The sequence below is a fragment of the Dysidea avara genome, chromosome 3 (genome assembly GCF_963678975.1).
Source record: "Dysidea avara chromosome 3, odDysAvar1.4, whole genome shotgun sequence".
NCBI lineage: Eukaryota > Metazoa > Porifera > Demospongiae > Dictyoceratida > Dysideidae > Dysidea > Dysidea avara.
In genome coordinates this window covers 32096065-32115004 of record NC_089274.1, presented here as the reverse complement: position 1 = coordinate 32115004, position 18940 = coordinate 32096065, and the positions used below count along the sequence as shown (strand labels likewise).

General features: G+C 37.5%; 1 protein-coding gene across 3 annotated transcripts in view; it reads right to left on the bottom strand.

Annotated features, from left to right (window-relative positions):
- Positions 1 to 18940, bottom strand: part of LOC136250722 (uncharacterized) — a 73293-nt gene that overhangs the window by 53268 nt on the left and 1085 nt on the right. For all 3 annotated transcript variants that reach the window (XM_066042950.1, XM_066042951.1, XM_066042952.1), the window contains exons 2-8: positions 17338 to 17754; positions 14042 to 14791; positions 12122 to 12233; positions 11735 to 11889; positions 11396 to 11534; positions 10970 to 11118; positions 10826 to 10919 (exon numbers count right to left, since the gene is read on the bottom strand). In XM_066042950.1, the coding sequence (XP_065899022.1) occupies positions 10826 to 10919; positions 10970 to 11118; positions 11396 to 11534; positions 11735 to 11889; positions 12122 to 12233; positions 14042 to 14791; positions 17338 to 17738 (1800 nt within the window). In that variant the 5' untranslated portion in view covers positions 17739 to 17754. The remainder of the gene's footprint in view (positions 1 to 10825; positions 10920 to 10969; positions 11119 to 11395; positions 11535 to 11734; positions 11890 to 12121; positions 12234 to 14041; positions 14792 to 17337; positions 17755 to 18940) is intronic.

The window sequence follows — 18940 nt, the reverse complement described above, 5'->3', positions numbered from 1 at the left end:
TTATAGATAGCAGGAAGCAAGCTGCTCAGAAACTGTACCCGATTGAAGTTGTTGCAAGGCGTGATTCTCAAGTGAGAATACACTACATTGGTTATTATGATGACTATGATGAACGGCGTGAAGCTGACAACTTGGTACCTTTAAATCAAGATGACAACAGAACCAATATAAACCATACAACAATCATACAACCATTTAATTAACACTTTGAGCTGGGGGTAAAAATTAAACAGGCTTTAGTGCGTGGCAAAAAGCAGTCCCCAAGAGTCATCATCGACATTGGATTCGACATTGGATTTGACTATCTTCTATTTCAGGGTGACCTCCAAGTAGCTGGCATTGCTACAGAAATGGTTCGTGGTATACAACGATACACACTGAAAAGGTACAGCCCCTGTACCGTGATCTGGACCATCTCTTAGGAGAGAATTGGCACTACTGGGGCATTAACAGTAGGGGTGATTATTAGGGTTCCACCGATACAGAAAAATACCTACCGATCCGATACCTAGCAATACATTTTCACTGATACAGATACCAATACCGATAATTGCCATACAAGTTACACACCTCTCAAGTTAGTTACGTGTGACTGCCCTATTAGAATATTTTATTGTGCAATGACTGTTCTATTAGAGTATTTTGATCTTTTTCATGTAAACATAGTAAGTAGCAGTTGCTCAATGTTTAATAAAAGCAATTCCTGCACCTTTTATGCTAGAATAATACTCAACACTATTTCCAACTTGTTATACCTCACGTTTTGCTAGCATAACATTTATGATGATAGTTATGATTATGACAATTGGCGTAAGTGGTTATTAATCGGTATCGGAATACCTAAATAACCAATACCGATCGATACCAAAAGCCAATATCGGCTCCGATACGATACCAAACCGATTATCGGTGGAACACTAGTGATTATGCCTTCATCATACTTGACACAATTGAGTACTATTTATCAAAACGAAGAGCCATCATAGAGTATTCTCCACTTGCACAATCATCCGATGAAATCACACCACACAACAGGATATAGCTTGAAATTCTCATTCGTCCCTGGATATGGGAACGCGTCTTCATTTGGTAAAGATGAGAGCATTTTTAGTTAATCTGTACTAACATTGTGCAAATCATACTATTAGCTACATGTACATGTTGTCATAATGGTGTTAAATTATTCGTACACAATTAATACACTTAACATCTGCAATTTCTGAAAACAGAAAATAAATATAATACGAATACCATGGCAACAATCCACAATATACAACTAAAACTTGAGCAAATGGAAAACGAAACAAAGAAATGAATAGAAATGGTCAATCTTGCAGGCTAGAGAAAAACCTTGCTTAGCAAACAGCCTTGTTACAAAGAACTCCTCTTTGAAAATACCACATTGCAATAGTGACCCTAGGTCCCACACATAAATTGTGACTGAATTTGACAAAACAAGGCTTCGACGCACAAAGCTTTGTTAGGAGATATGGCGATTTTAAGGAATCATTGTGTAATAACTTCCCAGTGCCTACAGCTGTGCAAACAAAATTTGCACCAATTGTTCATCTGTTCACTAGCTATCACTGAGTGGGTGTATACATTTCTGATACCCAAAATTTGCCCTGTTTTGAGCAGCTTTTTTCGAGCGGGTAATAATATCACAGGCGGTACTAATAGGGTGGGGGTGGACGGTGGTCTTAATATACGGGTATAAAATGAAGTAAGAAGATGATTGGAATCCAGAGGCCAAGTTTGGGCTCTCCATGGCCCTCCATGGCACTCAGATTACTCCAAATTGACTGAGAACACTATTGGCGAGCTCTCTGTGAAGTCCCAGCTCACTACACACCATTATCACAGAGCCATGGCCATTTAATGGTGCCAATCTCACACTCGTGGCTTTGACAGGGTCGGAAGAAAGCTGCTACAGAAACCAGACTTGTCAGTGCTGAAGGAAGTACAGTGTGAAATATGATAGTGTATTAGACCAGCAATCCATTTCTGGTAAAATCGTAAGTTTGATTTTGTGTGTGTGGAAGCCTTGTTATGTGAAATCCGGTCACAATTAAAGTTTTGATAACCTCATCACTAAGATCATCTCATTATAGTGGCTCCCTATTTTACAAAGACTACTTTGTAATACTGCACCATAATAGCCAAGTACCAAACTTACAGTACTTCATGACCTTACTAATAAGACCACTTCATTATGTAATAGGTCTGAAAGCTAGATACTTCAGTTACTCCAGGGTAGCTAGATTTCTGGAGTAAAGCTCTTGTTCTATCTTGCTATGTACAAATGCTCCCTTAGTAAATACATCACCACCAAAATAAGTTTGAAGGTTAAGAAAGTAGTCGAGTTGCTTCAGAGTGGGTGTAGTTCCTGCATGCTCACCATTGCTGTCTGAGTCATCATAATTATGTTCTTGGCAGAGTGGCACCAGGTGAGGGGTGTACATTATACAGTAGTACACGTGTGTGTAATTTTTAATATACAACAACCAGCTTACGCATATGCCTTTCTTCGTCACGCTTGTACAGTGGAACCAGTCTACCTACTGACCAAGATCTCTTAGCCTTAATAGACAGGTGGCTGTGTTGAACAGGTACCTAGATTATTAGTTTGTTCACGAACAACATGTTTGATGATAATTTCATTGTCCAGTATAGACATACAAGTATGATGAGTGACCAGAGTAAATAAGTTTCACTGTAGTAATGAAGGCAGCAAATCAAGGAGAAAAGACATGTCTGCATGTTAGCTCAGATTCATAAGGTAAATGAAGATAACTCGGTGAAAATATTGCATTCAGGTTCATAGCTTAAGATCTACAAAACCGATTTCAATTAAATTTGGGTACAAGTAACATACATTAATTTTATGGTAGCCTGGGAATACAAAATTATGAGCAGTTTTGATGTGCCTATTACAGATATACGGCACAAAACATCTGGCAGTGCAAAAAAATGTATATAGGGTAACTTCGTGAATTTCTGACACAAGCCACCAAATACCACCTATTAGTACAATAAACCTTGTTAGAAAACATGCTAGAGAAGCAAATCAGACTTAAATCAGGTACACACTACACTGCTTCACAATCAGCCTGAGCTCTTGTAAAAACCAGATCAGCTATAACAAAACTATAACTACTACAGATAAATCACCATATTCTGGTGTATCTTCAACAAAAATATTTACAGTGATTGAAGAGTTACAGTCTATCAAAGTTGAATTCACTAAATTACTTCTAAATAAATAAAGATGGATTTTTCTGACTCACTAAATCGACCCAATGGTCAGAAATCTAAACTGTTACACATTATGTAATACACATGCAGTTTCACTTTTGGAGTGGCCATACCTGTCAAAGCCGAATGTTCACCGCCAGAAGCCAGAAAAACAAAGAGGACAGTGCATCTAATCCTGCTGAATCATCGTCCTCCTTTAGTACAGTGATTGTCCTTCATCACTTGAGCCAATAACTTGACGATAGTAGCCGTAGTAGTAGTAGTGCATCTCCATGTTCTCGAAACTCACAAGTGAAGCACGCAGTTGCTATATGCTTTATTTAGAACAAATGGGTGCATTAAATGGATTGAAGCTCAACCGAGGTTTTGATAGCTTCATGGGTACTTACAGAATGAAGTGAACATAGTTTATCGCTGGATTGTGACATATGGGATGCAGTTGTACGTGATCGTCAACGATGATATATCAGTAGCCAAGTTGGTCCTTCCCTCCTAGTTTCGTTTGAATTACAAGGGAGTAGTTACTCCTGTAGAACCATTTGGGACTGGGATCAAAATGGAATCTAGAGATAAACCAAGCGTCCTGGAACTGGAAGTGGTGACTAGAAGCTAACCAGTATTAAACTAATATCATCACAGATTAAAGAGTATACATGCAATGGATATGTAATTCTGTACAAATTGCCCTGAGCAGTGAGGTACTGAACACTTGATTCCACTTTCCTGAATTATCAGTATACTATTGAGACGCCCTTTAATGTATTGTCACTGGCTCATTACATGTATTGTATTGTTAGTGTTGTGTACCTTGCCTTTGTCAGGTGTACACATAGTTTGCCATTGTGACATGCTACAAAATTTATATAGGATGAAGATTTGTGCCTGTTCAAGTAAACAGAAGTTGAAAAAAAAAATATATATATATATATATATTACTAGATAAGTAAAAAATTGAAAATTTTAAAAGTGGAATAGGGATCGCTGAAAAAAGCCATGAAACAAGAAGGGATCGCTGGGATGGTAATGTAAACCACAAATCCCTATTTTGTCATAAATTTTAGCTACATGCTCTGTCATTTTGAAATGAGTCAAAATAGGGATTTGTGGTTTACGTTACCATACCAACAATCCCTTCTTGTTTTATGGCTTTTTTCAACGATCCCTATTCCACTTTTAAAATTTTCAATTTTTTATTCATCTAGTTTGTGTACTTTTTGTTAATCCAGTACTGGATTTGTTTTATTGATAATGATAATAATATTGTTGTAGATACGTAGAGCAATTTACAATTACTGGCTGTCAAGTTCAGTGTAAGCTTTGTTGTTATCAGACACACTTGACTGCATTATTACAGTTTTTACCTGACTGCTCTTGGCTGTGGACAAGACTATATGTGACCGGATTTGCGAAAAGGTACCTTTTTCACACACAAAATTTGACCCATTTTTTGAACTTTAAAGCTTCATAACTTTTTAATCGTGGCAAATATTTGCTTGAAATTTTCAATGAATGTAGCTACAGTATCTGGCTACATTGTGATACTACGAGCAAGTTAATCAGTATGACAAGTCAAGTGTTACATCATTTTGTTTGCTGGTATGTCAAATGTGTGGAAAAGGTACCTTTTCGCAAATCCGGTCACATATAATATTATGTACATTATACACATTTCTAATATTGAGCAGCTGTTGTCTTGCTACACATGTGTCAGGACACTTGGCCATTGTAGCATCCTCATGCAGCGTTCATAGATACTTACCAGATGGTATGATACTGAGCTATGTAGCTACTTGTCACAAGACATGGAACTTTGACAAGGATATAATTATAAGTTAAACATTCAGTGTTGTGCATTTGTCATTTCAGCCAAGACCATACACGTAAAGAATCATATGCAGATTTTCCAGGGATGCATGGACTACAATTGTTATATTGAGAATACTTATGGTGCACAGTAGAATTAGTAGTTATAATGTCAGAAGAGTAATATACAGTGGAACTTCTCTATTACGGACATTTTGGGACCCATAATTATTGGCCACTTTTTGCTGTATTTGCAAAATGTATTAACCAGACTTGTTGGGACCAAAATTTTTGTCCTTATTATGGAGGTTTTTTCTATTAATTCAGGGAGAGTGTAGTTTGTGCAGAGTATTGTATCCACTGGGTATACCAGTGAAATCTATGCTATGGATATGCAGAGCTCAAAATAACAGCCTGTCACTTGTCATTTTCCGACCCAAAACTCACAATGACCAACCAAATTAAAATGGTCTGACATTATGACCTATCAAAATAAGCATTTAAAAGCCAATGTGAAGGTAAAATACATACCATTATGTACTAATGACTGACCATGTTGCATGTTGGCCTGTCATTTTGACAGATCATGTAAGAGACGTTATATTGAGCACTGGACATGTATGGCTTTCCATAAACAATATGTGACATATTACACCATATACAGTTAGTCTGTGGACTATACAGTAGCTATTCTGCATGTACACACATTATTCACAGCAACAAAGTCAGATACTGTGTAGTATTGTAAACCATGGGTTATCAGCAGCATGAAGCCATGTTGTTTACACAATGTGGTTAGACAATTATGGCTCTCACAAATAGTTTAATTTTAACAGGACTAATACTGACTCCACACAATCTTTGGCTTTGCGTGAAAAGGAAATATGGTTTATAGAAACTATATTCATACCAATGAATAATCTCTGATATCAGCACTATCACTTCATTATGTCTCTTCTCTGAGAGAGCGGTTGTATGGTTGCTCATAGCAAATCGCAATCGTGCGCTTACAGGAAGAAGTAGACTATTATACTCACCATGCAGAGACGCTATGAGCTATCTTCTAAGTGTAAGAAGTGCTGTTACAGCTGTTAGCCTTAACTAACGCTACAACAAAGTGCCCAAAGGAGCTCACACAATGGAATCCTGTAATTTTATTGTTGTACGGCTTCTTTAATATACGGAGCTGCTTCCAATAGTGTAATGGCGAAGAGAATTTAGAAAATTTTCGAGGTATAGGGTGGTTGGCGATCTGTGGAATACGGGCTTATTAATAGGTCATGGACACGCGGAAGGACTCAGTAAGCATGGCTTTATAGTTTTCAGTGCAAAAAAGTGAGAATAACTTTTGCTGTACATGAGTGAAACAAAATAATATGAAAATAATAATTATGAAGATGAACAAAACAGCTAATTTCAGTTTTGTCCCAAATACACATATTGTTTCCTTTTCACTTGATACTTACTAGTGGACCAATACTCATTGCAAATAACCACCAGAGGGTGGTTTTGAGTTGGAGGATGCTTTCCAAGATGGTTTTTAGGCATGTGTTCTATTTGAGTTTTTGCAAAAAAACATGGGCGATCCCTATTATGAACCCACTATCGTGGTTCATGATACTTGTATACATGTTTTTTGTTATGTCCACGCTGTTTACACATGCTATGCTTTTGTTCATTTTAACTCTTTGAAATCCCTGATCTTCCAATAGTTCAATTCTATTTCTTTTCTGTAGTATCTGTTGTAAAGCCTGAATGTTGTGGTGGTTTGTTGATCTCTGGAATTGTTTGGTGGTGAGATGTCGTTTAATTTTTCCAAACCTTGCTGGTTGAAAGTGGTAATGCTGCCATACAACTTCATAAACTCTGCGACATGCATGGCAAATGAATGTATGTATGATGTTGCATCTTTTGCTTGATAAATTGATGTGAAATTATTTACCCAGGCTTTTATCTTAGTACTTATTTCATCATATTCATTGTTTTCTTTATTTATATCATTGATGATGGTAAAAAAATCGCTCCATAATTTCTGAATTTCTTTGTTGTTGGAAATAGTTTGCACAGATTTGTATTTTTGAATAGTCAGATTTTCTCTGGACCAGTCAAGTCACGATATTTTAGTTCCTTAGTGTCACTATCCATTTGAAGTGAATCTTGCATGTCTCATTGAGATGTTGTTCATAGACTTCTAAATTTGTCTTACTTTTGTTTTTCCTTTTCTTGCTAAGTCATCTTGTATCCTGAGATCTCATAATTAGCAAGTCAGTCAGATTGTCAGATATGCAGTGAAACAGATGTAACGTATCTATTATTACCCATTGAATGAGAATGAATGGAAATAGTGGTATGTGACAACAGTTATAGCTCTCTTTGTTCTGTTTCCCCAAGGTGGACTTTTCTGTAATTTCCTCAATTGTGTGGGCTCCTTTCCTGACATCTGTAAGTGACCATTCCATGGTCATATCATCTCACTTGTCTATAGGACATTTGCACCACATACAAGCATATTCTGCATTTGCAGCCTCGATTCCACAGACAATTGCCAAGAACCTCCAAGGTAAAACTCTATGTTGTACTGCTTATCATCTACTTGGATTGCAACACAGTTTTTTGCATCATTGATGATGTCTTGTAACCCTGCAACCAACTCTTCGTACTTCTTCTCAACCTTTAGAATTTGCAACACTGTAATTTCCCAGTACAGAGTTAGCCTTTTCCCCTTCATCAATCAGTGTAAAATCAATATTGACCACCTCTTCCAATTTGAGTCCTATCTCCGGTTAATTTTATCCTAATAGTTGATGGAGTTGGCTTTCCTGCTTGGGTGTTCTGTTGCACGAGGTATTTTATGCGGTGTTCGATTCTTCTTTTATACTCTGCTGGACCCCAGTGATGTTGTTTGGGAAGTTTTTTAATCTTAAACTGAGAATTTAGAGATGCTGCTAGTGTTCTTACCTGGCTAGAACTAGGTAAATCGGATAGAATGCTCAGCTCATGGTATGCTTCAAATGGTACCATGAACTTGTCTTCAATGTATAAAGAAGATCGCACTTTGTTGTAATCAGATGTAAACACGGTTTTTGTTCTTGATAGCTTTTGACTACTGAGGTCATACTGTATGTTTCAGAATGTCTGGGTTGATTTCTTACTTCTAAGGAACAGGGATCATATCCTCAGCACGTAAACAGTCTGTAACTTGTCCAACCATCTTCTTTCTTCTCGTGTCCTGATGTTGCCTTGTACAGTCCTCGATTGGCTTTTTCAGCTAAGATCTCTGTTCTCCAATCACTTTCTGTTGTTCCAGTACTTTGCTCTCCAGATCAGCAACTCTTTGTTCAAGGCATTTTCATTTTCGTGTTTCTGTATCCAATTGTTCTGATTCTCGTTTTCTGCACAGAACTTGATGAGCAACTTCGCTTTCATTTACAGTTAAACACCAATCTGATTGAATCCACTTTTGTATCTGTGTGCTTTGATTGTTTGTTCCTAACCTTGTGAATAGCTGACACATTCTCCAAAGTTTTGTTCTGAATGCAGCTCTGATAGTGTCCGTGATTTGAAGTTGTATTTTGTTATCTGTTAATGCTTTAGTGATCACTCTTTCCAAAAGAAGTTGGTTTGATTTTAAATTTCTGGAGTGACTTTTGCTGCAGGGTCTTCAGTCAAATCTATACGTGGTACGCCATTCTTCCCTGGTGTTGACATGCTCCTTAAGTAGAAGCCATAAGTAAATGCGTGTGCATGATGTATAAGTACATCTTGAATGACTGTAGGCATTCATTCCAGCTGGGAGCTTAAACTTCAACCAACCACAGAGGCAGGGTAATTAATGACAACCACAACCAAAACCACATTAGGCAACACTATATCATCACACTTATAGGATTTACTCACTTGTTAATGTTGTAAGATTGAGTGAGAGTTTGAGCCATTAGCACAGTCACTAAACTGACTACAACTGCCATAAAACCAATATCATTCCAAAGTGCCAAAAACAGTATTCATTCCCACCATGCTAATGGACTTAGGTGATTGGATTCTTTGGTGCAGAGGATTATGTATCGAGCATGTCACGTCACGTCACGTCACACAGTCGCTCAATGCGCGTCCTTTGTTGTCGGTTTACAACCTTTAAACCCACCATTGTGGGAAAGAAGACTGGATTTTTATGAGTTAAAAAGACCTCTAAACAAGATTCTAATTGTACAAATGGACTTTATCCATTGAATTCTTGGGTGCAGCAGATTATGTAATGACCACGTCACCAAGTCCAGGCCACATGATACATTTTTAATGGATAAAGGACCAACCAAGCAGCATTTTTTGTCATTTTACACCCTCTAAATGGACTGTTGTGATGAAGGAGAGTGAGTTTTTGTATACTACAAAGATCTCTAAACATTATTCCAGCCGTACAAGACAGAGTTATTAAAAGGAATTGTTGTACTTTGTCCTTCTGCATTCCTGTTTGAGTTCTCCCCATTGTTTAATATTGATATAACGCAACCGTGATTGCAGTAGTATCTGGAATATCTGACACAAGTTTTGATATGATGAAACACAGCACACACCTGCAACATTGGCAATGCATGGGCGTTTAAATGGATAGCAACAGCCACGCTGAATTAGGTGTGGATGACTTGTTTCTAGTAATTGACAATACATTTCTCATTTACAAGCAATTGTCAACAATAATAAGTTGTAGTCTAAATAAGTTAGATGTCAAGAACCAATGGGTTCACAGGATTTAGAAGACCCTCAGGCCCTTAGTGGCACCCTCGCTGCATTTGGGCGCTACAGCCCAGGCCTTCAAGTTTTCTAAATCCCATAGAACCCTAGTTCTTGATGTCTAACTATTATTTAAACAAAAATTTCCATATTCTGAGCTCGATCTCACTACTTTTCACAAGTCATCAGAGTCCTACCCACTGTGCTACCGCTGCTAGCTGCCAGCACACTGAATTTTTGACTATTGTAAATGCAAGACAATATAAAACAATGATCTAGCTTATACTAAAGAGGTAAAGCTGAACCCAAACCCTATCCCTAACTTTGGACTACTAGAATTGTGAGAATTGGTTCCATAGATAGTAGAAAGCAAGATAGTGCCCTATACTATCTATGGAACCAATTCCCTTTAATTTTATAAAACAACAAAAGCGTGCACAAAAAAAAATAGCCCTGGGAGGATAGTTATTCTCCACCATTAACACACACACATATATATGCTTTAATCTTACATACCATATACATTATTATGATGGTAAAACAGTTATGTAGCAATGTAGTAATGTTTATGGTAATTTGGAGCCTATGCACCGTCAAGTATGACACTCATGCGATATGATATCCTTATAGTTAAGCCATCTACATAGTGTTGTGTGAGTAGATACCACATAATTTATTTATGCCTTAGTAAGCAACACATTGCGCTTGAACTCTTCTCCTCAGTCACCTGAACAAGTTTGAGTACAGTTCTTGTGCCCGTAATTATACATATGTAAAGCATACACATACAAACAGATTTTTAAACCCTACTTTGTTTAGCCACCTTTGTGGTAGGTAATTTTGCAGCACAAACTGTCTATAGCAGCGACAATCTTTCTTTGGCACTTTGATAAAGGCCTCGTGGAATTTTTCAAGCCAGGTGTGAGCTATATAATAAACCCATCTAACTGGTTTGTCAGGATACTAGGCGTATACGTGTTCTAGTGATGTCTGAACCAACCTTTTATGTTAACGACAATAAATTACATTTTCTTACCTCTTGTTTGTTTAATACAAAGGTAGTTACTGGTGTTTGTAAATTGAACCTATCATCACTGGCATTTCTGTGCCCAGTATTCTGGTTTGAAAGCCTGTATGTAAAATACATACTATTTCTGACATGTATACACAACATACGTACCTGCTGTTATAGTGTACAAATGACCATCTAAGAGTGTCATCAAGTGAAAAAAATGGATGTAGTTTGGAATTCCATGAGCATAAATCCAATCTATCAATGTACATGGCTGACCCAACAATGGCAGTGTTGCCGGCAAAGTTTAAGATGACCTAAAATGTAATCATTTTCGTTGGATTCTCACATTTATGCCATCAGCTACTCATGCTTAGCAACTATGGAGGCTTTACAACTGATAAAAAGTACACTAGAGCTAGCTCAAATAATGTTGATATACATGTGAGATGGCAGCGAAATGCAAGCATAAGGCCATTTGTACTACATAAAGACTAAAGTAAATGGATAAAGATTCTCTAAGTGCAAATCTTGTGTTACATTAATATCACAGGTACAGGTGAATGTCAGTAACCACAAATCCGCATAATTTACTTCTTTCCATTCTTCTGGAGGAAGCTTGAATGTCTGCTCAGTTGATTGCTCATACTGAAGAAAACACAGCTGATTAAATGCCGTCCTTAAGAATAGTTGTGGCACTGCTTGAGTTTCAACTACCACCGATGCTCCAATACTGAAAAAATATTGAGCAGACAAACATACATACAAACATATTTATGAGCTAAAATAATTCTGACAAAGCAGAAGTATATACGTACATGGGAAAAAAACTACACTTTAATTTCAATTAAAATACAAGGGTATATTGGGAACTACAAAAGCAAAATACACCTATACATGCACCGTTCTGTCTTTTGTACAAACAGAACAGACCTGCCAGTGTTGTTGATGAAGTCAAAGGTACTCCCCTGAGACAGAATGACTTGTGTATATGCAGTCAAATACATTGCTCCACCAGCAAATCCTTCAGCATTATTACCCAAGAATGTCAAACGTGCACCTTTTACATGAACCACTGAAGAAACTACCTGTTGTGGAAAGGTACAAGAATACAATTGAATGGTGTGTTATACAGTGAAACCTGTGTATTAAGGATGTCTTGGGATTGACCAAAAGTGTCCTGATTAATCAAGGTGTCCTGATTTTGGGAATCAGTGTATATCTGCAGGGATACTTTAGGACAATTAACAAGTATTCTGAATACACAGGTGTCCTCATTTTCAAGTGTCCTGATTAACAGGTTCCACTGTAATCACTAACTCGTAGAGCTGGTCCTGCACTGTTGACAAATGAAATATTTCCATTTAAGGAAATCGGAAAATAAGCCACTCCAAGAATGCCTCCACTTCCACAAATGTTTTCCACAAATTCACTATATAACATAATAATTATAATCATGAAAGTTACATACATATATCAACAGTGGCTAGACTATTTGCCATGCCCGGGCAAGCCATTCAACTCCGTGCAACACACATACACATGCCCATCTTCATATGGGCATCAATAGACATTTTTTGTGCATCACGTATATACTCTACCTACACTAAGATAATAACCTTTAATATCGCAACCGCTAGCTAGCTATTGTCTTCTTACTACATACATACAGTGGTGTCTTAATACCAGACTAGCAGGGAATTTGAATGAAAGCACAGAGCACTTATAGTAGACTACCCGAATCACATGATGATTTTAAACTAGTTCTACAAACAGGAAAAAGAAATAAATGCTGACTATAAACACAGTCTAAGCCCCAGTATCCATACACACAGCTTGAACAGGTCCCCACATTTCATAGCATCAATTTGAGCTTTCATCAAAGTTTTCATTCACACAGTCCACACTTCACCACAAACACAAAGACACACTGCCCCTATCTGTATAGAAAATTTCTGTCTTTAGTGCTTTGTCACGACGCTGATTGCATTTTAATCATGTGATCTTGTTTCTATTTATTACTTTTCATTAGCCATTAATACCACAATCAAATAACTTACAGTAAAACTCCAGGGGGAAACCCAGTTACTGCTGGCCAACCAGAAAGAAAGCATTGGCAAAGTGGACACACAGTAAGTTGTGTTAGCTATTCTTGTATGTTATAATTAAGTGATTGTTCATCTGTGATTCAGCCCACCTCCTTAATTACTCTACAGGTAGCTGATGGTAGGGCAAAGTGACTTGATGCCCTACGCCACTGTATATCAATAATTATGTGCACAGGTACATACTTACCAGAGTATATGCCACTTTAATGTGGGCATTAAAAAGCACCGCTCAGTCACATATTGCCTGCGAAATATCAAGATATTCCCATCATGGGAATGCAGTTTGCTCATGGCTTTGAAGCCCCACCAGTTCAAAGATATGATACACATTGACTACTTATATTGGGTGACATGGAGTGTTAAATTGTGGGTTTGGGTTTACAGATTAGGCTAGGCTCGGCGTAGTTGCTAAGTTTCGACTACAGGTGTAGTTGATAGTTACTAAACTATTTCCTAAGACAAATAATCAGTACAATAATTGTTTGGGCAATGCGTGGATGCATATGTCGCGATTGAGAGACCACGGAACAACACAAAGAGGAACTAGGTGAGTAACTTATAGTCCTAAGTACTGAGCAAACTGTATAAACTTATTTGCTGTCCCAATAGCAATGTTAATGGGCTTAATGTTATACAAAATGGTACTAAAACTAAAAACTACACCACACACACAACTGCAATTTCTCTGGTGTTGTGTGCAGAGGAATGATGTACAGGTATGAATAACGTTCTGAGGGCTATTAGCTCATGCTATTAAAACCACTATTGATCATGAGATACTGATGTATGAAACAAACAGGGTGAGTGCTCATTAGTTCTTTTATCTATCAAGTGAGTGTGCCTAGAGTGATATCAGAGGCCCATAAGGGCTTGGTGATGTATACCACTTATATATACCACGACCCATGACTGCATATATTATATTTGCTGGGATTTGTTGATATCAAGAGTATATAATGGGTTGCTGATATATAATACCTGAAAGCACAAGGCCGCAAGCCCGAGGGCTAAGGGTGTATATATCAGTTGCAGTTGTGGTATAACCATTACATACACATGTAGCATCTTACTATTTAATACAACTAGTATTATTATAGCAATGCGATTTACACAAAATAAACTGCATACATACCAATCAGTAATTTCTACTGGTTGGACTTCAGTCTTTGCACTGAGGAAGTCAAGATGAAATAAACCAATTGCAGCTCCATACTGACCAGCCACATTGGAATAAAAGCTACAGTTTATTATTTGAATGAAGTTAGTCACTCCATATATGTAGGTCAAAGCAAGTCCAATTGCACCAACAAACCCAGCATTGTTACTAATAAACTTGGAATCTTTTATAATGACCTGATTAATGGTAACATCAGGAATAATGCTCAAGTAACCAACATTGATAGCTGCGCCACCAAAAGTAGCAGTATTACCTTTATACACATTATTTTTAAGGATAAAATGCTGGTTAAGACTGATACCATCTATTAGCAGATAAAATCCTCCTCCAAATCCATTGGCATGATTTTCTATGAACATTGTCTCTTCTACCACTACTGTAACATTGCTTGTAACATTCAACACTACAGCCATCCCACCACCTCTTCCGGCAAATGTTCGTGTTTCAAGAGCATCTGTTGTAGGGTCAAAATCTCTAACTATACCTCTGGCAGTGTTGACAATGAACTGGCAGTTGTAAACATACACATTAATGCTTGATGGTGTGTTTAGTAAAACATTGTTCCAGCCATATGAGAGAGCAGCTGCATTTGCTTCAAATGAACGAGAAAGGTAACGAGCAGTGGAATTATTATTGCTAAATGTAGAGTTGATCACCGACAATGATGGGCAATTAAACAAGTACACAGGATCTTGGGTAAAATCCCTACAATAATAGAAAAGATGTGATCATTATACACTCACACAAATATGCAGATATAAATTACTAATGCTTAACGTGGTACTGTAATCCAGTCAAGTATGGTATGCCATCAAAAGGTAAATGTCCAAACTTCTCATAGAAAGTTTGTGGTTAAAACATGTCTTTCTAAAGGAACACAATATAGCTACACACAGTAATGGATGGTTGTCAAAATTACATTCGATGAATCAATAGGGGAGCCAAACCAAAATAAAGGTGCTTATATACAACTGGAAATATTACGTATGTATGATGCAACTGCCACGTGTTATGACCATCTGTGAATTGCATTCAAGTCATTCTGTAGAATCTTCCTCATACTGTATCTGATGACACAAAAATCTTAGTTTCATCAGCAAATGTAACTGTGGGATATCAACACAATTGATGGAATATCAATTCAAAAACATTGTAAATAGTAAGAGACCCAACACAGAACTTAGCTTGAGGGATGTCACTAATTATAGGGGTGGAACGAGACTTAGCTATGTACAAGTGTATGCCCATTCACTACAACTTGTTTCTGACTTTAAATCCATTTTAAGAGGTCACCATGAACACCATATTTACTTGAATTGTGCTGCAGGGGTACTGTTATTTATTCATCCAAAAATGAGGATAAAACCCTTCAAATAGTGCTGCAATGTGGTATTACTCAAGGGTGCACTACTACTTCCTATCACTAAAAGCTATTCTATAACACTATAGTTTAATAAACAATCACAACACGTTACTACCTACTTGTTCTATACAAGACCTTTAATTCATTGAGCACAACCACCTCGTGTTACACAGTCAGTTTCCTAACTAATATCTGGAATTTCAATTATGTGATAGCTGTTTTAGTTTACCAGGACAATGCCTTCAATGGGGATGAATACTACAAAGGAGCACTAGTAATAAGTATTTACAAAAGTACGGTGCGGTACTATTCAAGTGTATGATACAATTAAAGTTATTTTCAGAAACAAGTATAAAACCCTTCGAATAGTACCACAACTGCAACAAATCGAGTAAATATGGTACTTACTTTTACAATAAACACTAATGTGGGATGGTATCAAATGCTCTCTAAAAATCCAACATTGATAAAGTAGCCATCATCCAAGTGATGAGTAAGATAGTCCAATACCTGTGGCAACTGTGATCTTAAAACCAAATTTGGTAAGGGGACAATAGGTATCAGTATGATACTTGACAATGGACTTCAGTGAGACTGGAAATTACAAGCAAGATTATCTATTTAATGACTTAACCAGTTAATTCAATTAGTTCCCCATCTTCTACTGATTCCATTCCTTCTACAATTGTTCTCAATAACCTATTGACCCTGCAAAATAATATATCTCCTGGATCAGATGAATGGCCTGTACCCCTAATTAAATCTGAGTACTAGTGAATATGTGCCACTATCGATTTATTTGATACTGGTAATTCTGGCCCAACTGGGGCCGTCACTCTACAAAGTAACTCGTTACATATTACTCATTACTTCTACCTGCTTCTATGCGATGTAACATGCTATGATAACATAATCACTCACAGAAAAAGGCAACGAGTTACGTTACTCTGAGGGCTGTAACCAGTAATAATACTACACCTGTACATATTACATTTGTTCTATAAAGTGAGTCTTATACAAACTATCAGTCTATAACCACAAGTGACACGTATTTCTCTGGTGTAGTTCAGCCACAAAAAAATACTTTGTTGTAGTATCTTGGCTTCAAGGGCACTCCCATACACTATCACTTTTTTTCATGCTATATCCAGTGTACTGAAACACAAAGTGGCCATTCCACTTTAGTTTCGGCTATGTTCCATCCGTTATACAGTGTTTCAAACAAAGAACTGTATGAGAAGTACCTCTGCAATCAATCCAGTCACACTATAGCACTGAAGCCATGACAGGTACCGTGAATGAACACGTACACAATAGTGGAGAAAGAAACAGGACACAAAGGAAGACAAAGGTAATTACATCTATGATGCAAGCATTGTAACTGCTGTGGTTGGCATAAAGTCATGTCTCGGAAGCGACACTGAACAGTAACATAGCTTTAACTATAGCTTGGCTGAAGACATCAATTAGTTAGTCAGGTGGTCAGTCAGTCAGGTGGTCAGTCGGTCAGGTGGTCAGTCGGTCAGGTGGTCAGTCAGTCAGTCAGTCAGTCAATAGAAAATTCAGTTGAATAAACAAACTTGCTGGAAGAGTTGGGTCGCTTATGGGCTTGGCCATGTCTAACCAATACTGCAAAAGTGTCGTGAAGGAAAGGATATTTTTGGGCAACCTCCTACTATATAGTACTCTCATGCTGTACAATGCAGTTTCTTGGAATCATATTTTGACTCTAGCATTACTGCAGCTATGTAGATATTTCTTGTCGAATATTCACACAAGCACTTCTTTCAAAGTCACACCCTTTCTGCACTGTTATGAACATAATATTCTTGGCATTGGATAGAAACACAAAACAAAAAATAATGCTACAGATACCAAATAAACATACCTGAAGTGACTTTCACGTATCATTACAGTAGTAACATCATGAAAACGAAATGATGATGGACACTCAACAAAGGTTATGTTATTGATTTCAAAATATGAAACATTTCTCACGTTAATCAATGCAGAGTAGTTAAATGTATTTGATAAAAAGTTGCACTTGACTGTTGCTCCATTTCCATATAGTGCCATACTGTTAGATATGTTTATAGTTGCATTGAGGGTCAATTCTATATCTTCCTGAAGTTCTAGAACATAGCAATTATTTTGCAATGGTATGTCATTAACTTGTTCAAGCTTCTGCATAAATCGTGTTGATGAATTGATTTTTACTGCACAGCTGCATGCATCCAGTCCAGCACATTGCACAGTATATACAACTCCCAACAATAAAATAATGTACATCTTCTTTGTGTGTGGGCTACAAGTAAAATCAACACATAACCATCAACAGTCGACCCCCCTTAGCTAACCATATTTAGGCACAATGCATGCGATGAACATACACAGTATACTGATTATACTCAAATATTTTATGAACCTATTAATGGCTTTACACCTGTATATGACATTTTCATATACATACATCAGCGTTGAAACCGGGTCAGGTCATCCAGGTCACATTTTCTCTGGGTCGTCCGGGTCCGACCCAGTTTACAAATTATCCGGGTCTGACCCAGATTGGATCACGTGAGAAACGAAATTGTTCATTTGACGACGTGGAAACTTATAAACGCTAGTCGCGTAGCTCTTTCGTGAGCCACACCCAATTATCATGTTACAAACATACGCTCAGCCACGCCCATTTATTAGTAAGTGCAGTCTGTAGCACGAAACTGTGTCCGTTGCTGTCTGCAAGCTTACGTGGGCCACACCCATTAATCGATTATTGTACGAGTTGTATATAGTCTAGTCTTGCAGCAGGATAAGTACTTTTGTGAACCACACCCACTTTAATATATGGGGAAATTGTAATACTAGGTATGCACGAAGCCACACCCAATTGCTATCTGTAAACTCACAGTAGCTAAGTGGAACCAAACCTACTGACTAATTTTAAAGTATAAACTTATCGGCTTAGTTATCACATACCTACTCATTTACTCAACACGAATCAAACGCTCAAAACGTCGCTCGAGACTACCTGAAACATAGCTCTTATCGCATGCCTCAGCTTTAATTAATCCGGGTCACATCCAGGTCAGTGAGTCATCCGGGTCAGCAGTAGTGACCCGGTTTCAATGCTGACATACATAACTAGTTTCATAAGTATAACAGTACTCTTCTTCACTTTAGCTTCAAAAAGTGTTGTTTCACTCATTGAAGCTAAATTTTCAGAGCAATTTTCATAGACTCAGAAGTTTTTGTTAGTGTCAGTGGTACAATGAGACTCACATGCAGGGTATTTGATAAGGCAATATGGCACTCCTTTGGCCCAGTGTGAACACAAAATGACCCAAATCTCCATGGCTTCTGTTCCATTTTTCTCAGCACCAATTCAGTTTTGTGGCTAATACACTTTAAAATGAACTAATTGGCCCAGTGGTATCCTACTGGTGGAGCAGTAGATGTCGGGGTTGGGCCAGTTTGGCTCAAAGTAAAATACT